The 18,651-nt window shown below is 40.6% G+C and overlaps 1 protein-coding gene across 2 annotated transcripts in view; it reads left to right on the forward strand.

Annotated features, from left to right (window-relative positions):
- Window positions 1-860: 860 nt before the first annotated feature.
- The window catches only part of LOC109039323 (protein FAM151B), a 42,438-nt gene continuing 24,647 nt past the window's right edge, over window positions 861-18,651 (forward strand). The window contains exon 1 of one of the 2 annotated variants that reach the window (XM_072305797.1): window positions 861-1,275. In XM_072305797.1, the coding sequence (XP_072161898.1) occupies window positions 1,200-1,275 (76 nt within the window). In that variant the 5' untranslated portion in view covers window positions 861-1,199. Of the gene's footprint in view, window positions 1,276-16,417; window positions 16,574-18,651 lie in introns of those variants that run through there. The other variant, XM_072305798.1, reaches the window with a different exon arrangement.

Raw genomic sequence — 18,651 nt, forward strand, 5'->3', positions numbered from 1 at the left:
TGTCGATTTTAGCGCCCTTTTTTTACTTGAAGGTAGCCCTTTTGAATGTTTTTCGACCTAAGTCACCCTCTATGCGTGTGATCTATATGTATTTTTCTACGTACTTTACATATCTGGTCATAAAAATGGCTTCCTGTGAATTTTTAAAAGGCCTAACGGTCCATTGTTGCTAATTTCCACCAATTTTTAGGGCTTTTTTCAAGTTTACGTGTATGAAACTTATTTTAATCTAAAAACCGTGTACATTTTCGGAAAGAACGTAAAACTATACATAAAAATGTGATTTGTAACTTTTCCGTGCGTTGCCAAATTTCCGGAAAAATCGTCCTGAAGCGCCAAAAATGCAAAAAATCGGATTAATCATCTCATGATACAGAGAGAATCAGGAGTCAGTACAGTAACACTGTAGTACAATAATGACAGTAGTTCGGCAGGACATTATCCTCATCCCCAGATATCTCAGCCTAAAATACGATCTTAGTTGATTTAACCAAAAAGGTCGATCAAACCAGTCCTTCCTGTTTATCCGATCGAAAAAAAGTACCCATAAACACGGAAATTTTAAACCGCGTGTAAGTTCAATTACCTCTCACGTATGGCACAAAGAGGGGGAGAGAGGGTGTTAAGGTAGACGCTACGGAGCAGCGTCTTCCTACGCAGCTTAACGAGCGGAGATTCCCGGCGCGAGCGGAAGCGGGGTGCAGGGGGTGGGGGCGAGGGGTACCCGTTCCCGCCGTTGACCAGTCCGGGGGCCCTCCGGGGGGGGGGGGGTGTCCCTCCTCCACCCGTGGCCGGGGCCTGGTCAGGTGTGCGCGGTGTCGCTGCGTGCTACCTGCGCCTCCTCCTACCCGGCTCGACCGCGAAGCCTCCGACACCGGCCGGGCCGGGAGTTGCCAGGGAAGCCGGTAGACAACAGTTGGAAATGTTGTCTTGGCCACGCAACATCTCGCGTCTTAACCTCGTTCCGTCGTCGCCGTGCTCCTGACCGACTCGCGAGTCCACCCCGCGTCCTACCGGTCTCCTGCTCTCCTTTCACTTCGCTCACTTTTCTCTCCGATTATCGCTACGTCTTTCGCGGTTCTCGATTCGCACCCACCCTCTGAATTCTGAAATGACTTGTGTCCTGTGACGTGAATCTTGACCCTTTGTAGCCGTGCACGATACTGTCTGAAAGTGTGTGTGTTTTTTTATGAGCAAACATGGATCTGGCTCAGTTTTTAGTGGTGTGCATACTCAGCTTCAGCGGTCTGTCTCTGCGGTCGACCGTTCATGCCAGTAAGTTTTGGAATAAATTTCTTTTAACTCACATTTCTTTCAAAACGTTGTCGGTTCGACACCCAAGTAGCACGGATTGCAATAAATATTATTACATGGTGAAATTATTGCTATATGTTGTGTAGAACGCCTATCTGGTAATTGAAGGGACACCTCCTGTTGAAACTAAGAACTTTTTGGGTAAAAGGACGTATGCAATGCTGCTAAGATTGTGCAATTTTTTATAGCGTTTGCGGCAGATGAAATTTATTCAAAGTCGACACACTTCCTTTGAATAGTGAGGAACAACTCGGAGCAGATTCAGAGAAAAATACATTGCAGAACTGTCGGATGAGTTACTTGCATCTAGAGGACTAAGTTGCACAATCCTAGCAGCATTGGAGGTCTTATACGCCTTGTTACCGAATAATGCCTTAATTTATCGCAATATAATCAGAACAAGTTGCAATTTGCCTTTGCATTGCGCGAACTGCCTGTCTTTTTAATAAATTAAGCTCATCTTATCGTTCGTTTAAAATCGACATATACTGACATTTCACAATTTTATGGTAAAAAATTGTAATTTAACTGCCTTTGATTGCAGTTTTATTTCAATATTTCCATTGCACTGCGCTATGTGGGTCTGATGTCATCGCTATGTGAGTCTGATGTCATCCTAATGGATGACATCAGACTGGTCAAACTGACTCTTTTTCTCAAGACAAATCAGCTTGTTACCTGCCAATCTTTCTGACTTCACATTGATATCAAACCGATGAGGACCCAGACGTTAGATTGACAGCGACTGTAGTTCATATTGATGTTGGATGGACATTAATACTGATGTCATAGTAGTGTCGGTCTGAATTACTCTTAATATGAGCATGAAATGAAAAGAAATTAATTTTGATTTTGAAATGTTGATGACTTCACTGTAGCTTTGAGCACGTACCTTTTCACTGGGATTAAGTGGAAAACATGCCAATGATTAGTTATGAATGAGGGAGAGCCTGGAGTTTTTGTTTGCGCTGCAGCGAAGTTATTCGTTGGCTCCAGTCTAAAGTGCCGAAAACATTTATGGAAAACCAAAGGCTTTTAAAGCACCGACACTCTACAGTCAGTTTGTGCTTTATATAAACCAATGAAATGTCCATTGGAATCCACTACGCGCCAAAAATCCATCAAACTGGAAATCATGTTTCTTATTACCCTATGAATACTGTCGTAAAATTTTTATGAAAATACGAACACAATAATGAATGTAAGACCACTTTTCAGTTAGCACCAGGAATGCGTTTGCCTCGCAAGATTTACTGACAAAAAATATTGCGATCGTCGTGACTTTTTCCTCTTCTTTATTCAAGGGTTCAAAATTTTTGAAATGATATCCCAATTTCTTCCTGATTGCTCCTACAAAATGCAACCGATGGAAAAATTAAAAGTTATCAAATCCAAAACGTCAAAAAAAAGATGACTGTCTGCGTTGCAACTGATCGAAGATAATTCCGTGGTTCAGAGTCATTAAACCGAAAGTAATCATATTTTTTACTTTTTTTTATCCCCAGCCATGAAAAAAAACTAAAGAGAACTCATTACCTCGTCACTGTGTGAACCAGGGAAGAAGTAAAAAATTATGCCCAATATATGCACTCTACATACAAATGCAAATTCGTTGCTTGATTTCTCCGAACGTGTTGGTTACGATAGCGCCCCTAATCGTTGATATGCAATTTTAGAGTTGACTCTCGAACTTGCTGTCATAGTCCAGGCAAACAAGGAAAAGAGCCTGCAAAAATCCCGGGTAGCAATGTTTTCATCGATTCCTATGTAATTTTTGACGCTGAATCCGAATTTCAACTTTGCGCCATTAAATTCGGACCGGAAAGTTGCCAAATTTGGCAAAAATGGCCTAAAATCGGACTTTTTTCCGGATTATGGCCTGTAACTTGCCAAAAATTGATCTGACGATAAAATTAGTTATTTTCAGAAATAAAGCTCGTTAAATTTCCTATAAAAAAGTTCCTATACACTTTTTTGCTCAAGGCAAAATCAAGCGCGCTGGCGGGCTCCGAACTTTGTAAAATGTGCGAAAATTGCGCATACTGTAATGTGTTGGGTTATCCTTATTATTTACATCAATTCATTTCACTAAGTGTAAATTTTATCATCTTCACTTAATTTGTCCAGAAATTACTCGTCGGACGATTAAAACAGGAGACATCGGGCAAAAACCGCGAAAAACACAATTTTTGCTCATTTTTCAAAGTTCGGAGCCCGCCAGCGCGCTTGATTTTGCATTGAGCAAAAAAGTGTATAGGAACTTTTTTATAGGAAATTTAACGAGCTTTATTTCTGAAAATAACTAATTTTATCGTCAGATCAATTTTTAGCAAGTTACAGGTCATAATCCGGAAAAAAGGCCGATTTTAGGCCATTTTTGCCAAATTTGGCAACTTTCCGGTCCGAATTTAATGGTGCAAAGTTGAAATTCGGATTCAGCGTCAAAAATTACGTAGGAATCACTGAAAGCATAACTACCCGGGATTTTTGCAAAAACCGCAAAAAAACGCAATTTTCGTTCATTTTTCAAAGTTCGGTGCCCGCCAGCGCGCTTAATTTTGCCTTGAGCAAAAAAGTGTATAGAACTTTTTTATGGGAAATTTAACGAACTTTTTTTTTAAAACAACCAAATTGTCGTTAGATCAATTTTGGACGAGTCACAGGCCATAACCCGCAAATAACCAAATTTTCGCTCATTTTTCAAAGTTTGGAGCCCGCCAGCGCGCTTGATTTTGCCTTGAGCAAAAAAGTGTATAGGAACTTTTTTATAGGAAATTTAACGAGCTTTATTTCTGAAAATAACTAATTTTATCGTCAGATCAATTTTTGGCAAGTTACAGGCCATAATCCGGAAAAAAGTCCGATTTTAGGCCATTTTTGCCAAATTTGGCAACTTTCCGGTCCGAATTTAATGGCGCAAAGTTGAAATTCGGATTCAGCGTCAAAAATTACATAGGAATCGATGAAAACATTGCTACCCGGGATTTTTGCAGGCTATAGCCCTTTTCATGGCTTATTTGCCTGGACTATCATGTGGACTGTCGAGTTTGAAAAAAATATTTGGGAGTGTAAAGCGACGCTTTAATTCTGACTGTGTGTGTTTGGCTGTTTTCCTATGTAGCGTTCAAGATTTTATCAGTTATTTTACTGGATAAGTAATGAGTGCCACTTGCAAGTCGTATGAGAGTTTGCACTTCCACGAAATGAAAGTGATCATCAGAAGATACGTTGACTTTCGCATGCCTTGCTCTCGAAGATGTAAAGTTGCGAGTGTTATTCAGTTCTTCAGTAAAAATAAAAAATTAAAAATTAAGTGTACATCCCCATGAAATTTTTAGAATCATTAGATGAAATTGCGCTGCAAATCTGCAAAAAATTGTGAAATAAGAGCTTACAAGTTTTCTAGAAAATTCGTGTATACCTGGAGGAAATTTGGTAACACTCGCGTGTTCATACTGCGTCTTTCTTTCACGCTTCAGTATTAATAAGATCCGAGCATAGGACAATGATAGTGGCACCAACTGATGCAACTGTTCGTGCTCTATAGACATCCGTGTTGCGTGCTAAAGATTGAAGGCGCTCCGGTTATTCTGAACAATTAAGCAGTGCACGCACCGCGAAAATGGTGTGAAAATATCTTTTTTTTAGCTTTTTGCCGTAGTTTTTGTATGAGAATTTCACCCTGCCACATATTGATGGCACACAGACCACATAGGTTACGCGGCGCGCGCCACTTGCTGCTGTTTGCACTGCTAAATGGATTAGGGTAACGGAGCGCCTTCCATTTTTTCATATGCAACACGCGTGTCCATACAGTACGAATAGTTGTATCAATTGTCAACATCACTGAATGTGTTGTTTATATTGACTGAGATTTTAGCATAAGAAACCCAACCCCGTCTTACTCTACAAGAGTGTCGTTTAATAAATGAAAGGGGAAAATGTACCCATTGGAAAATTCAAATTTTTTGCAGTTTCTAGGTCACAAAACAAGTTTAATCGATCTTTTCTCTTTAATGGGGCACTATTTCCTTATGGTGTTACTCGGAAATTAACACTGTTCACTACGATCTAGCAATCAGTCGTGATACAGTGTTGGAACGTCTATACAAGACCACCCGCGCCAGGCTTTTTTCTCAGTTATTTTAGGTAGTTTGATGTTTGGGACGGGGGATTTAAATGGGGAATGGTTCCGAAGTCTTTCAGCCCCTCTTGGGATTCTAAAAAATTAATTGATTGCATTGATTTCATTTCTCTTGGCGCAGCTGCAGTAATTATTATTTAATAATTTAGATAGTGAAAAAACCTCTGGCAACTTTCGTCAGGATGAGTTCCACATTCTCTGAATGAAGGTGCTATATTCCGGTGCCCCGCCTCGCCACGGCGCGGCGCGCCACACCGATTGCGCACGCAGCCAATGAACTCGATTCGAGAAGAAAATGAAAGTGGGCAAGTTGTCAAAGCGACTAGTTCCGTCAAAATACTCCCAGTTCAAGGTCGGAACGGTGAGGAGAGCCTCTTCGTATCTTAAGCCACCGTCGTTCGTTGATTAGCGTCATGCGTAATTACACATCCTGTCAATCGTATCCGATTTGTCACGTAATGTTCACGGAGTGGATGATTTGCTCGAATTTTCTGATAGTAAATGAGCCTCGTTTTCTTCGGTGGAAAGAGTTAGGCCGCATCGAGCAAGAAAGAATATATATCGAGTCCTGTATAACACAAGTTCGGTGAATGAATTCAACCTGAATCAGTCATTAGTAAATTAGTACTTCATTGGTTGATTCTCAAAGACTCGTTGCCTTCCTGACATATGGGCGTAACTTCATTTTGCGAGGAACTTTGTCATTCATATAACTCAATGCCTTCCAGCAGACTGATTATTGAAATTGATATACAAAGCGAGACAGAGAAAATTGAGCGATCCTATAGGTGGAGGCGGTTGGTTGAAATAGACAAAGGAGTCAAGTAATGGACTAACGGTAATCCTACGAGAGACCATTTAGCTAGCACCAACTTCCCCTTTAGTCTATAACAACCTCCCATTTCAACTAATAGGGTCGCTTCATTCCCCTTGTCTTCTTTGTCTATTGCTTGGTCTATCAATTTCAATGATCAGCTCACAGGGCTCATCTCTAAGTGCAGATACGCCCTTACGTCAACCAAGCGACAGATTGATTCACCTAAAATTTTACGGGAACTCTGCCAAACGACCAACAAGCAAAGTCGGTGTTTTTCGACTAACTTTTTTTTTTTTTTTTTTTTTTATTTCTTTTTTATTTTTTTTTTTTGCTACACACTTCCTATCCAGCAAAGTATTGCTGATGTTTGATGTGAATATCAATATGAATGGTGCTGTGCATTTTTCCGTAACGTAGTTCACATGACTGCTTTAAGATTTTCCTGCTCAACTTCATACTTATGTTGAATGGAGATGGACGCGGAAAAAAACCTCGGTGACAGCAATAGGGCATAAAGTGGGCGTTCACGGTCAAATTCTGAGCATTACCAAGCCTGATGCGAGGTGGTATCAATCGAGTCAATCTGAAAACACGGAGCCTTGTGCGCAATGAGTACCAGATTAAAACCATTTTACTTGAATTTTGTTTGCATGGAATTCTTCTTGAGACGACTTCAATATTGGGTGTCCCTTAGGAACTGTGGCCGTCATAATATTAGTAGATCTGTTTCGTCCTAAAAAAACAGAGGAAGTATGCATCAAACTTCCCTGTCGATTCAAAACAAATCCTTACACAAGCATGGTATCTCCCTATTTATTCTCTCCGAGTACTGTTAAGTGCGTGCAAAATGTGTGAAGTGTTTTCATTCGAATCACGCGATTTCATTTCACGCGATGCGAAGAAAGTATATTGAAACCTCGTTCCGAGCATTGAAAGAGGCAAAACAAAATATGTCACAATTTTGTATTTTATGTAGGATTTCCTTATTATTTAAAGTTCAAGGGCTGATGTTACGAGTCATCGAAAGAATCGATAATGTAGAGCACCTGTATTACTATGAAAAGACACTCTGAACTTTTCAAGGGCCATCACGTGTTGCAAGGACTGTGCAACTGTCAAATCCTTAAACGTCTAGTTCCTAAAGAGTGATTATTTTTTCCTGATTTAAACCGATTTCAGAGACATTTTCATTGTGAAGTGAAAGATTAAACAAGTATACACTCTCCTATGGTGAGTATTAGGATACAAAATTTCACCAGCGCTTAGATGCATCTATGGTATGAGTCCCACTCTTGAATTATAGATTGTTTGACGATTATTCAGTTGCGATTTAAAGGATCCTCTTCACTTGGAGATTTTGAAACAATCATCAATTATACATCGATGGTGTGTTTTGAAAACGTGAATCTTGTTAGCTGTGTTTCAAAATCTCCGATCCTTTTACATTACATTCAAAGAGAACGAACCAACACTTTTGCTTGATCCTTCCACACAATTTTCACTAATGAAAAAGACAAAGTACGGACATTCTTAAGACTTCACGTTGAGTATTTTTCAATTTTTGATAAATTATAACAGGAAGCCCGCGATGTTGCGTTGCAAACCAATATTTAACGTTGTATACATAATGTAACGTCCTTACATACATTAGAGATCATCAGCAATTCTTTTACAACTAATTAATGCACGTGGGGTGGAAATTGTATATAAGACACTTTTAAAAAATTAGTCTTCTTTTTATAAAAATGGAAGCTATCAATGGATTTTAATACTTGTCGCTCGAGGGTGAAATTCAGTCTCTTTAATTTTACTATTAAATACACCCATTTACACGATATTTGTGCGCCTGGCAGCTGCCATGGCTCCAGCAATTATTATTACCTCTGAAAGAATGAACGCCAACATAATGCAAGAGCACAATGTAAATAGTTCGCAATGTTTATGTCGCCCTGTTCTGTTTCGAAGCATTCAATGACTTCACTTCAATCAAAGCCCATTCCATTTGTCCCCGGGAGCGTAGCTAGGGGCATGCTCGCAACGTGAATTATCCTAAGAGTATTTTTGACTAATTGAAAGGTAGCTTGAGCTCACATTTTTTTTTAGAAAGTTAAACGACCACTTTCAGATGAGCCCCAAAATACACGAGAGTGCAAACGCCTCAGGGCTCTTCCGAAAATGGGCACGATCCCTTTTAAAAAGAATAAGCCCAGAATGGGACCGGTTGAACAGCCGCAACGAGCGTCATCAACCACTGACTGCATGAATTTGTAAGCAGTCTCAACCGGATGAGAAAAACCGGTTATGCATAAGAAGGGGTTCAAGTGCTCTCCTATGTTCGCACATTTCGCACAATTCATAGTGTGTAGAACCTCATACGTGCACGATTTCCTCAGAACTGCTACTTTATGACCACGGTGATTTGAGGTTAATGACATTGATTTACTGCCCTGTGTTAGGTAGCGTTACGAAGTCTGCGTTACAAGAGGATTGTTTCTTGGAATGGCTGAATTAGTGAGCATGGTGCTTAAAGGGCGAACTGACTTTCCATTTTCCGTTGGGCAGGCCTTGTTGAAAAGAGGCTCCTTCCACAGAAAGGGCTCTGTGTGATTTTTTGAAATCCAACGGGGCCCCAAATTGTGCCAAAAGAGGCCCCTGCAAAGTCCTTTTGGTCCAAGTCTGGGAGCCGATCGCCCACTAGCCTCCCCCTCCTCCAGTAGCGTGGCGTGAATTGCGATATATCGATTGATATACCATTTAAACCTATGGTAAAGAATCGATTATTAAGGTGTTTGCTGCGAACACCCTGTTTATCGATCCTTTTCCATGGGTTTAAATGACATGACAATCGATATATCGCATAGCACGCCACGCCACTGCCCTCCTCCCCTGGCAAATCGGCAGAGGCGTAGGAAGGGGGGGGCAGGGGGGCCTGCCCCCCCAGAATTGGAAATAGTTTCATCTGCCCCCCCCCCCAGAAATTCTGGATGGTGCAAAAACACCTTCTTCAACGGTACACACCTTCTTCTCTGTCGCCGTGGCCCGTGAGAGGATGCCTATAAATAGAATAACCTGTTGAATGCAACAATTTCAAAGTATTTTAACCTTAAAATGCATAAAACTGGGTGATTTTCAGGCAGAAATTGAAGGAAGATTAGCGCCACAAGTGCCTCGAAATGCGCTCAAATGGAGTTAAAATTTCAAAAATTTTCCGGGGGAGGCCCCCAGGACCCCCCATTGAGCTGGGGGATATTTCATATCCCCCAGACCCCCCGGTGGTGGGGGGTCAGGCCCCCCCAGAAAAATGATCTAGCTACGCATATGATTACTCTCTTGCAGAGGGGATAGATAGGTGCAGATAGGTGCTCTTTTTGGATGAGCCAGAACTTTTAGTTCCTTGGTGCAAAAGATATAATGCATTTATAAGGCTCACATCGCAGTCGTCTGCTTAATCTTATATGACTGAAATAAATGTTAGTTCTGCCTGAAAATCTTTTGGAACCTGGCAAGTTTTAGTGAACGCTTAGTTAACTGTTAGTTTGTGAACGCCGGGAGAGCCTTCAAATACTGGCTATACTTCCCGCTTTGCCGGGAGGTTAGTTTAGTTGCGTGACCCAACCGAACGCTTAGAACGCCTTCAAATCTGGCGATACCTCCCGCTTTGCCGAGAGGTTAGTTTAGTTGCGTGACCCAACCGAACGCTTAGAACGCCTTCAAATCTGGCGATACCTCCCGCTTTGCCGAGAGGTTAGTTTAGTTGCGTGACCCAACCGAACGCTTAGAATGCCTTCAAATCTGGCTATACCTCTCGTTTCTCCGGGAGGTTAGTTTAGATGCGTGACCTAACTGAACGCAACACATTGTTAGTTTACTCATTTTACTGCACGCAGCAAGCTGATACCATCAAAAGAAGCATTACAAACAGTGTTTTCTTTTTCTTCTTTACCTTTTAATTTTTGCATTTTTCATGCGTCACAGATAGAAAGTAAATATTTCGGCAATTAGTAAACATGTAGTATGTTAGTATGTATTCAGTATGTTAGTCAACCATGCCTAACATATGCCTCTAAATAGTATAACCTGTTGAATGCAACAATTTCAAAGTATTTTAACCTTAAAATGCATAAAACTGGGTGATTTTTAGGCAGAAATTGAAGGAAGATTAGCGCCACAAGTGCCTCGAAATGCGCTCAAATAGAGTTAAAATTTCAAAAATTTTCCGGGAGAGGCCCCCCAGACACCCCCCCCCCCCCCAGCAAAATGACCTAGCTACGCCTATGAAAATCGGCTCCTGGTGCCATGACGCCAGTGGCGATTCTTTCAATTGGCAACGCTATTTTCCCTTCATTTAAATTTATGTAAAACAATCGATGCAACACCTCGCCTAAAATCGATATTTTTAATGAATTCAAATGAAGGCAAAACTTTTCCAAAGACTGTAGAACCCAAGTAGAGACCAAACCAACATCATGGCTCGAAAATTTTCACGGAATATTTTTCATAAAGAGAAGAACAATCACTGAAATTTTCAAAGAATGACGTTCAGCAGTTACCCATGCGAAAAATAAAGTATGGCAGGAAGTCTGCAACGCCGCAAGTCGAGATACAAAGTTCTGCAGTTTCACCATCGATATGTGTCCAACTACCCTGCTCAATATCGAATTGCGGAGGCGTGACTGTAGAACCCAATTGTAACGACTGAGTGTACTTGTTTACGTCAATGGATGGATATTTGCGTCCAGTTGTAATCTAAATCGACATTTCTAAATGATTGTTCCTCCGGGCGTGAGCACTGAGCACTTTCTCAGTGCATTCCTTGAAATTGCTCTCGGTCAACACGCTCAGATCTCCTGCGAACTTGTCTTTAATAGATTTGTAATTGTACTAACACTCGCTCTTAACTCCTTCTGAATCAAACCAATCATCAAGGGAAAAATCGACCAATAGTTGTCTCGTATTCTAATGTTTCTATAAAGTATTTGTTACGGCTCGTTGGTATTGAAGTTTTTGGAATAAACTAACACGCTGTTCCTTGATTTTTCTCCGAATCCATTTAAAGAATGGTTGTTTATTCCTTCTTTGACTGGGTTAGCAACTCTTCAGCGTTTTTTTCTCTTCCGTCTAGACAAAACTGACTCACAGAATTGAAATTTGACTCGTGGAAAGAACATTAACAACTCGCCCGTGTTCGGGAAGTGTTATCACTGCGCTCACAATTGCCGCTGAAAATCGTAAAATGGGGGAAATAATCAATTAAGAATACTTAAAACCAAGGTCGGCGTAGCTTTGCCAAACTGAAATAGAAACCTCACGCCTCCATTCAAATCCACTAAAGTATACAGTCACACCGTATGAAACACAGCAAACTGCGGGAGTGGAGTTGCCAGTTTAGAGGTTTTCTTATATCACTCCTGCGGAGTTCATCCAAAACAAGAACGGTTAGGAGGCACATGAATCATTATTGATGAGAGCGGTAATATAACACGTAAGCGTTGGCATAATCCTAATATTTTGTGTGCGCTTAAAATACGCGTGACAATGCGAGAAAACCAAGAGGCGTTATGCAACGAAAATATTACAATACTTTTGCAACTTAATGCAATAAAATTGAAATTTGTTTATTATTAAATTGCTATATTTTTACATCATTTTGTCAATAAATATCGATTTTAAATAATCGATCAAATGAGTTCTAACCAAATGAGTCCGGTGGGAGAGAGGTAGGTTATTTGCAACGCAGAAAACATAGCAATTGATTTCAATTTTATGTGCATGTAAACGTAAGAGGAGCCCCTTCAATCAGTGAATAGACAACATACACAACAGTCCGGTACAAGAGTGATAATTTCACGATTTTTACTATGTATAAAGTCTATGATTGTGTGGGTAAATCCTCTGACCATATTGATGGTTGATGAATGTCACATATAGCAATTTGTCGATAATTTTATCTGAGGATCTCGTTTTTCCAAAAAATTTCTGACGAGCTGTATGTCAGGAGATAATTAGTGATGATTCAATGGCATCGTGAAAGCCCATCGTTCCCATCAAAAGTGGGGTCTGCAGAATATTCTGCAGCCGCGCGCCGGTTAAGGGACTGGAATAGAGTGCTTTAAGTCTGACGAGGAGTTGAGTAACCTGGCTTTCTCAATCCTTGCAGCTCAAGTGTACTGATAATGAGGCTACACTGGTGCGCAAAATTTCTCGCCGGCACACGACACATCCAGAATGAGATTATAAGTTCAGCTAATACCTCACCTTCGCCCAATGCAAAATTTTTGAAGTGGCTCTGATCTCCTCATCCCACAGCTCCAGCATTATCAATAGGACGTATTTATGCCAAAAGGAATTATATGCATAGAGTTTACGTGTAACATAGCTCCTTTTGGCATAAACGCGTGCAATAGTTTTTGAGATTGAGCACGTGCTTACACAGACTTTTTATCTCTTTGCTCGCGAAGCAAACGGATTGCAGCACCCAGTCTACGCCTCCCGTTAAACAAAGTTCATCATTGTCAACTATGGAATCAGATACACTGAGAAAAATTTTCCAGTAAATAATACCCGGATGCAAATGAAGATGTTGCATGTGTGAGGAATTCGCGATTTGATCGTTGATTCTTAAGCAAAAGTTCGTGAGAAACACGATGGTGGCACTGGTTTTCTCTGAAATCAACTCCCAAGCTCAAAAAAAGCTCTCAAGTTGAGCCCACAATGGAGAGGATATCCCACCCTACCCTGAGAGTCCACGTCTACATCAAGACATACTCTCCATGCAAAGATAGGGAGCAAATACATTAGCAGGGTTGCCGTGTTTTCAGTTTTGGAGTCCCCAAATAAAGTGGCAGCCCTGTCAATGTATTTGCTCCCTATCTTTATATCCCCTTCATTTTGGCCTCAACTTGAGAGCTTTTTTTGAGCTTGGAAGTTGATTTCAGATAAAACCAGTAGCACCATCGTGCTTCTCGCGAACTTTTACATAAGAATCAGCAGTCTAATCGCAAATTCCTCACACATGCACCATCTCCTTCTCCATTCTCGTTGTATCAACTGGAAATATCTTTGAGGGGTCAGTGCGTCTCTTTGAAAAAACCAGAAATGTCATTTGCAAAAGGAGGATTTTCCGTTGGCTCAACGGAAAGTTTCGTCTGGGATTTATTTATTGGAATTTTAATTGATCTAACAGTTATTTACTCTTTGTGATGCTTTAGAACACACAATCACAAGTTTGTTGGCAAGAGGGTCAATATACACACGGGATTCGACGATAGTAGAACCTTGGATTTTGATGATAGTATGATAAGCACGGTGATGTTACCGTGTTCACCGAAATATTACTGTGCGCACAAAAATGCTACCGCGAGCATGGTTATGCTACTATACTCATCAAAATTCTTACCAAAATCCACGGTTCTGCCATCGTGGAATCCCGTGTGACATTACCACCGCGGTAACCGTGTTTTTTTTTGCTCCGTGTGCGGAGTAGACTTCATTGACGTAGAATTTACTCAAAGCAATGCCTCTGTGACTTAATGATGAAACCTCCTGAAGCTGCGCAAGCATAGATGTTGCCCGCGCCAGCTTGTCTCTTTGACGTAACTTTTCCAAGAAACGGATCACCTCTTTTGTTCTATACGTACAAGCTTTCAGCTCAGGAGTGCTTCTTAGAATCCTTCAAGTGGAGAGCGCAGTCAGTTCACTGAGGTTGAGACACAGTGTCCTACCGTCCTACGAGACCTGACTAGTGGAAGTGGTGGTGAGATTTGTTTGTGTATGGACGGATGCCTACACATTTAAATAAACATAAACATTACAAATTCCAATTATATATTTTTTTGTTTTAAAAAAATGATAACATCAGAAAGAGTGAAGAAGAATCCCCTGCTTTTTGTACAAATCACTAAATCTTGGGTCCATGGCTGTGGTCCTAGTCAAAGAGGGAAAAAAAGAAAAGGAAAATTAAAAACAGGGGCAGGGTTGAGAGTGGACCTTTATTTAAAAAAAATTGAAGAGAGACCTCTGAGGATTTTTCTTATTGTTTGGATTTAAAGAATGGAAGAGATGAGCATACATTTTCTTTCATTCGCAGGACCGAGAAATGTTGTCTATTTTTTAGACTCCTAATAATTTTCGTGGAACAAAATAACAAAACTGTGGGAAATTTATGCTGAGAGAGTGAATTTTAAACTTGGAGGAAAGGTAAGTAGAATTTCAACGTGTAATCGATCCTAAGATCATAATTTATGTATTAAGGCCAAGTAGAGTTTCTGAAAATACCATTCCAGCAGTTTCCTGAGGTAGTATATGTAGGTCAGTAAACACTTCAATCCCTGTAACTTATGCAGTTGCATTAAAAATTGCATGAGGCTGATGTAGAAACCATGAGACTGTTTGCAGGACAGAACTGGTGGGAAAACGCCCGAATGGCGTACACTTCTAATAAGGGGCTCGCCAAGCCGCTCGGGACTCTAGGGGGGGGGGGGGGGGGGGGCGGAGGTATATGGAGTACTTCGAGAAAGACAGAGCACGAACCTCTTGACTTATTTTTAAAAATATTCAATCCGTTAGACGTAAAAAAAACCACTAGAAATACCAGAGCATATCAAAAACTTGCAAAATCGAAAATTATCGTGGAATTTTTAAGCATCAGAGATAACCTTGAAAAACGTTGTAGATCTGACTTTAGCTTATCAATAGTCAGACCTCAGTTTTAAATGAAGGCAGCATGAGTGGTATCACTGAGCTGCCACGATTGCTCAAGGAAGAAAGCAGGAAAGCGTGGTGTGCGGAGCGGTGACTTTACCTCACAGTATGTTTGCCTTCAGTTTTTAGTGTAGGCAACCCGAGCTCCCACGTGGTCGAATAGTGGTATCACTCTAAGATGTCACAATTGCTCGAAGGAGAACGCAAGATTATTCACCAAATGTCCAACCAGGACGTTTGTCGTAGAGTGGTGACTTTACCTTATTTTTTATTTTTATCAAGATATTTTTCTGCTCATTGCTTTGAAATCGCTCCACGGAACAGTTTATAATCCCAAAAGTATTATAAATTGCAAAATTAATAAAAATTAACTTTCCAAAAGTTGAAACACGATCTTCCGACCGACATTAGTCGAAGCTATTTTTTCGCGAACCGGAGCTGCCTAAGATACATGGGGCCGAATTTTGTCGGCTTTTTCACACGGAGTGCAACAGCCATCGATGAGTTACAAACCGCACCACCGGTCAATCAGAAGCGCTAAGCCGGACTTAAGTGCAGTCGAGACCCGTCCTAAGTATATTTAAGTACGGTGGAAGGACCGACAAAATTCGACCCCAGAATTCCGTTTTGACGCAATCATACGGTAACGGCAGTTGAATCGAATTTTGTCGCGTTCAACTCTACATCCAACTTTTCGTTCCCTTTTGTTTGGTGAAAAATTGAATCGTGTGAATTGGCCCTGAAGGAATTCTTTCGGATGCAAGCAGCAATTTTCGCATTTACCTCGCGCTCTAGAGAAGTAAATCCCATAGGCGAGTCATTTAGGGATAAATTTCGTTTAGATGACGTAATAGTGCAGCCAAAAAATTTGATTAATTAAACCCCAATATCTACTCTCATCTCATCTGGAATGACTAATGCTTAAAATCAGTCGACTCATTTGGGTTTGTCCCTCAACGGTTTCGCCGAAATGACTCAGAAAGAATCTTTGCCTCGAGGAAATTACCAAACAAGTCACGAATTTGCATTAACGCCGCTCGGTTAAAACAAAAGAATCTGACAAAAACAGAATAAGTACAGTCCGACATAAGTTAAAGAAACAAAGGGGCTGGGAGAGTATTTGGGACAGCGCGTTCAGAAAACTCCTTACTTCTCAGAGCATGATTTTTTTGTGACCGTTTGTTTGTTTTTTTTCCCGAGCTCTGTTTCACTTCTCTGTCCTTCATCCAGTCACGAAACTTATAGGAGTGATAGGAAAACTAAGGGTGGCTGTTGCAAAAAATGGAATGGCATTGTTGCAAAATAAGGCCGCCCAGAAGAATGGAAATGGAGCTTTTAACTAAAGTGGTGCCCCCAGGCAGTGACTTTTATAACTAACTATTGTTGAGAGACGTGTCACACGGATTGCCAGCAGCATTTTGCAGTCTTCTCGTTAGTGACGCGGTGATAACGTGATAGCGATTTTTGTCGCAATCCACAGAACAGTTCTGCTTGAGATGGGACTCAAAGTTCGCGACCCGTTTATAAACGTGCCAGTGAAATTCTCAATTGACTTTCATTGTCTCAACTAATGATGATGTCACGAAAATCCAGAAATCGTAAGAACACCTATATTCTATTTTGAACATAGCTGCACATATTAGCCTTTTTAAAGCCAAATTCCCTACGTCCACGCAAATGTTTGAATTGTGTAACCTTTGGATAATGTTTAAAAAGCGGGAAACATTTATGAAAGAAATGAATTTAATCTTAATAACGCTCCTAAAATTTACTTGTTTCTTAAATATTGTGGAAATTTTGAAGGGTTAATAACAGGCTCTAAGTACACTATAAACAGATGTTACGTAATCTTGTGAACAATAGAATTAACCTTGCAAGCCATGTTTTAAGAGGTTTAGAGCTGTTCATGACGCTTAATGAAGAGTTTACAAATCATTGGTACTTTAAACGTGTTCTGTTTACAAAAAATTAGAAGAACGTGCGGTGAATACGCGAGACGTTTCTTTGTGCAGCCCCCCCCCCCCCCTCCCATTTTATGCATCCAATGATTGTTTCTTGCGTTAACTCCTTCATCATTATAAAAGCATGACGACTTTTTCAGAGATCTTATTTCCTCTCAAGAGGCCCTAGGATATTATGGGCTAAATACAGTAATCCTCAGAAACTTGGCAATGATGAGAGATGTATTTCTAAAGGTAGCCTACTTTTTCGTTCGCGTCATTTTTGCCTATCACCTCCCTCCTACGCACCCCTTTCACTCTTTCCTCAACGGTGATCTTTTTGTACTCCTTCCATCGAGAAAAGAGGTCTTTTGTTGAGCGATGAACTTGCATTCTATGTTGGAGAAGTGAAACTTGTTTCTCTGACAATGCTACGTAGCTTTGCATTGCGTCGCGCTGCGCACCGCACCGTCTATTATTAGAAGTGGTGGGTGTCCTTAGTGCCAAATGGAACCGATAAATGCCTCTTTTTATTCGGAACATATAGCCGATATGGATAGAATGGATAGAATGGATCACTACAAGAAGAACGAGTGCATCGAGTTTGAGGCAAAGCAAATTTAGCAGGTTTTACTTTGAAATTTTAAGTAGAAAACTTAACTACGAGTTTACTATTACGAGGTCATTATTATTTCTACGGGAACATTCTTCCATTAAAGAAATTTAATTTCATGGCATCATTTTTAACGTGTTACTAAATTGTTGATGACTGTTCAAATGTTTTCAACTTTGATACCTAGCGAAATTATTGATTTTTCGATGCTTTCTAAACATACGTGTGGCTTTTAAAATATCAAGGTGGGCAAAACTTTATCATCTGGTCCCTTCAAAAATTATGCACTTGCTGAAAATAGTCTCAAAAGTAGAACACCTCCTCGCTCTATTTGTAAAATGCGATAAGAAAAATTAGTCTGGTATGTTTTTCGATGATCATTTGGCATACGGCTAAATTTTGAGTGTATGTACCCTCATCAGCCATCTTAAGAGGTCAATTTTATTATTTAACATTTTTCAAGGGAATCATCTTTGCACCATGACGACTCAGATTTTTTTCAGAAAAGTGTGCTGGCCAGGCCGCAACCCCAAGAAATGGCTCTAGTTACACTTATGATTTTAAATGGTTTCACCTTACTTTTTTTTTGCTCATTCAGTGTTAGATATAGGTATCCCAAACTTCCTTTCTTCCTCATAAAAAAGTGACTTTGATTCGAGATTTCTGTTCTTCCCTTGCAAACAGATTTTCTGACAGAGGCGAGCGAAAACGCGGTCTGATATTCATAGTTACTGTGTCCTTTGGGTTCATGTGAGATCCATTGTTCAAATAGGTAGTGCAAGATAGTTTTCTGTATTTCGCTGGATGATGTTACTACATTATTGATACTTGGTGCGCACTCACGCGCGATCAAAATGAGTGATTGTAACACCTGTCGCCAATTCAAGGTTTAATGATTGTGGGCACATGAATCATTCAATGCCATTGACAAAACTGATGGTGAATTGTGCGGATCCGGGAAGATCGATCGATCGATCGGCTACATACGCAATAATTGGCCTCTAGGACGAGCAGTTACTTCACTTCTGAGGACACCCTGAGAGGATACCCGGACACTGTGCACTGTGCAGCGCCCTATGCAATGCGATTCGCGGTGCGACAACGCACTAATGTGGGTCACGTT

Source organism: Bemisia tabaci, unplaced genomic scaffold (genome assembly GCF_918797505.1).
Source record: "Bemisia tabaci unplaced genomic scaffold, PGI_BMITA_v3".
Lineage (NCBI taxonomy): Eukaryota > Metazoa > Arthropoda > Insecta > Hemiptera > Aleyrodidae > Bemisia > Bemisia tabaci.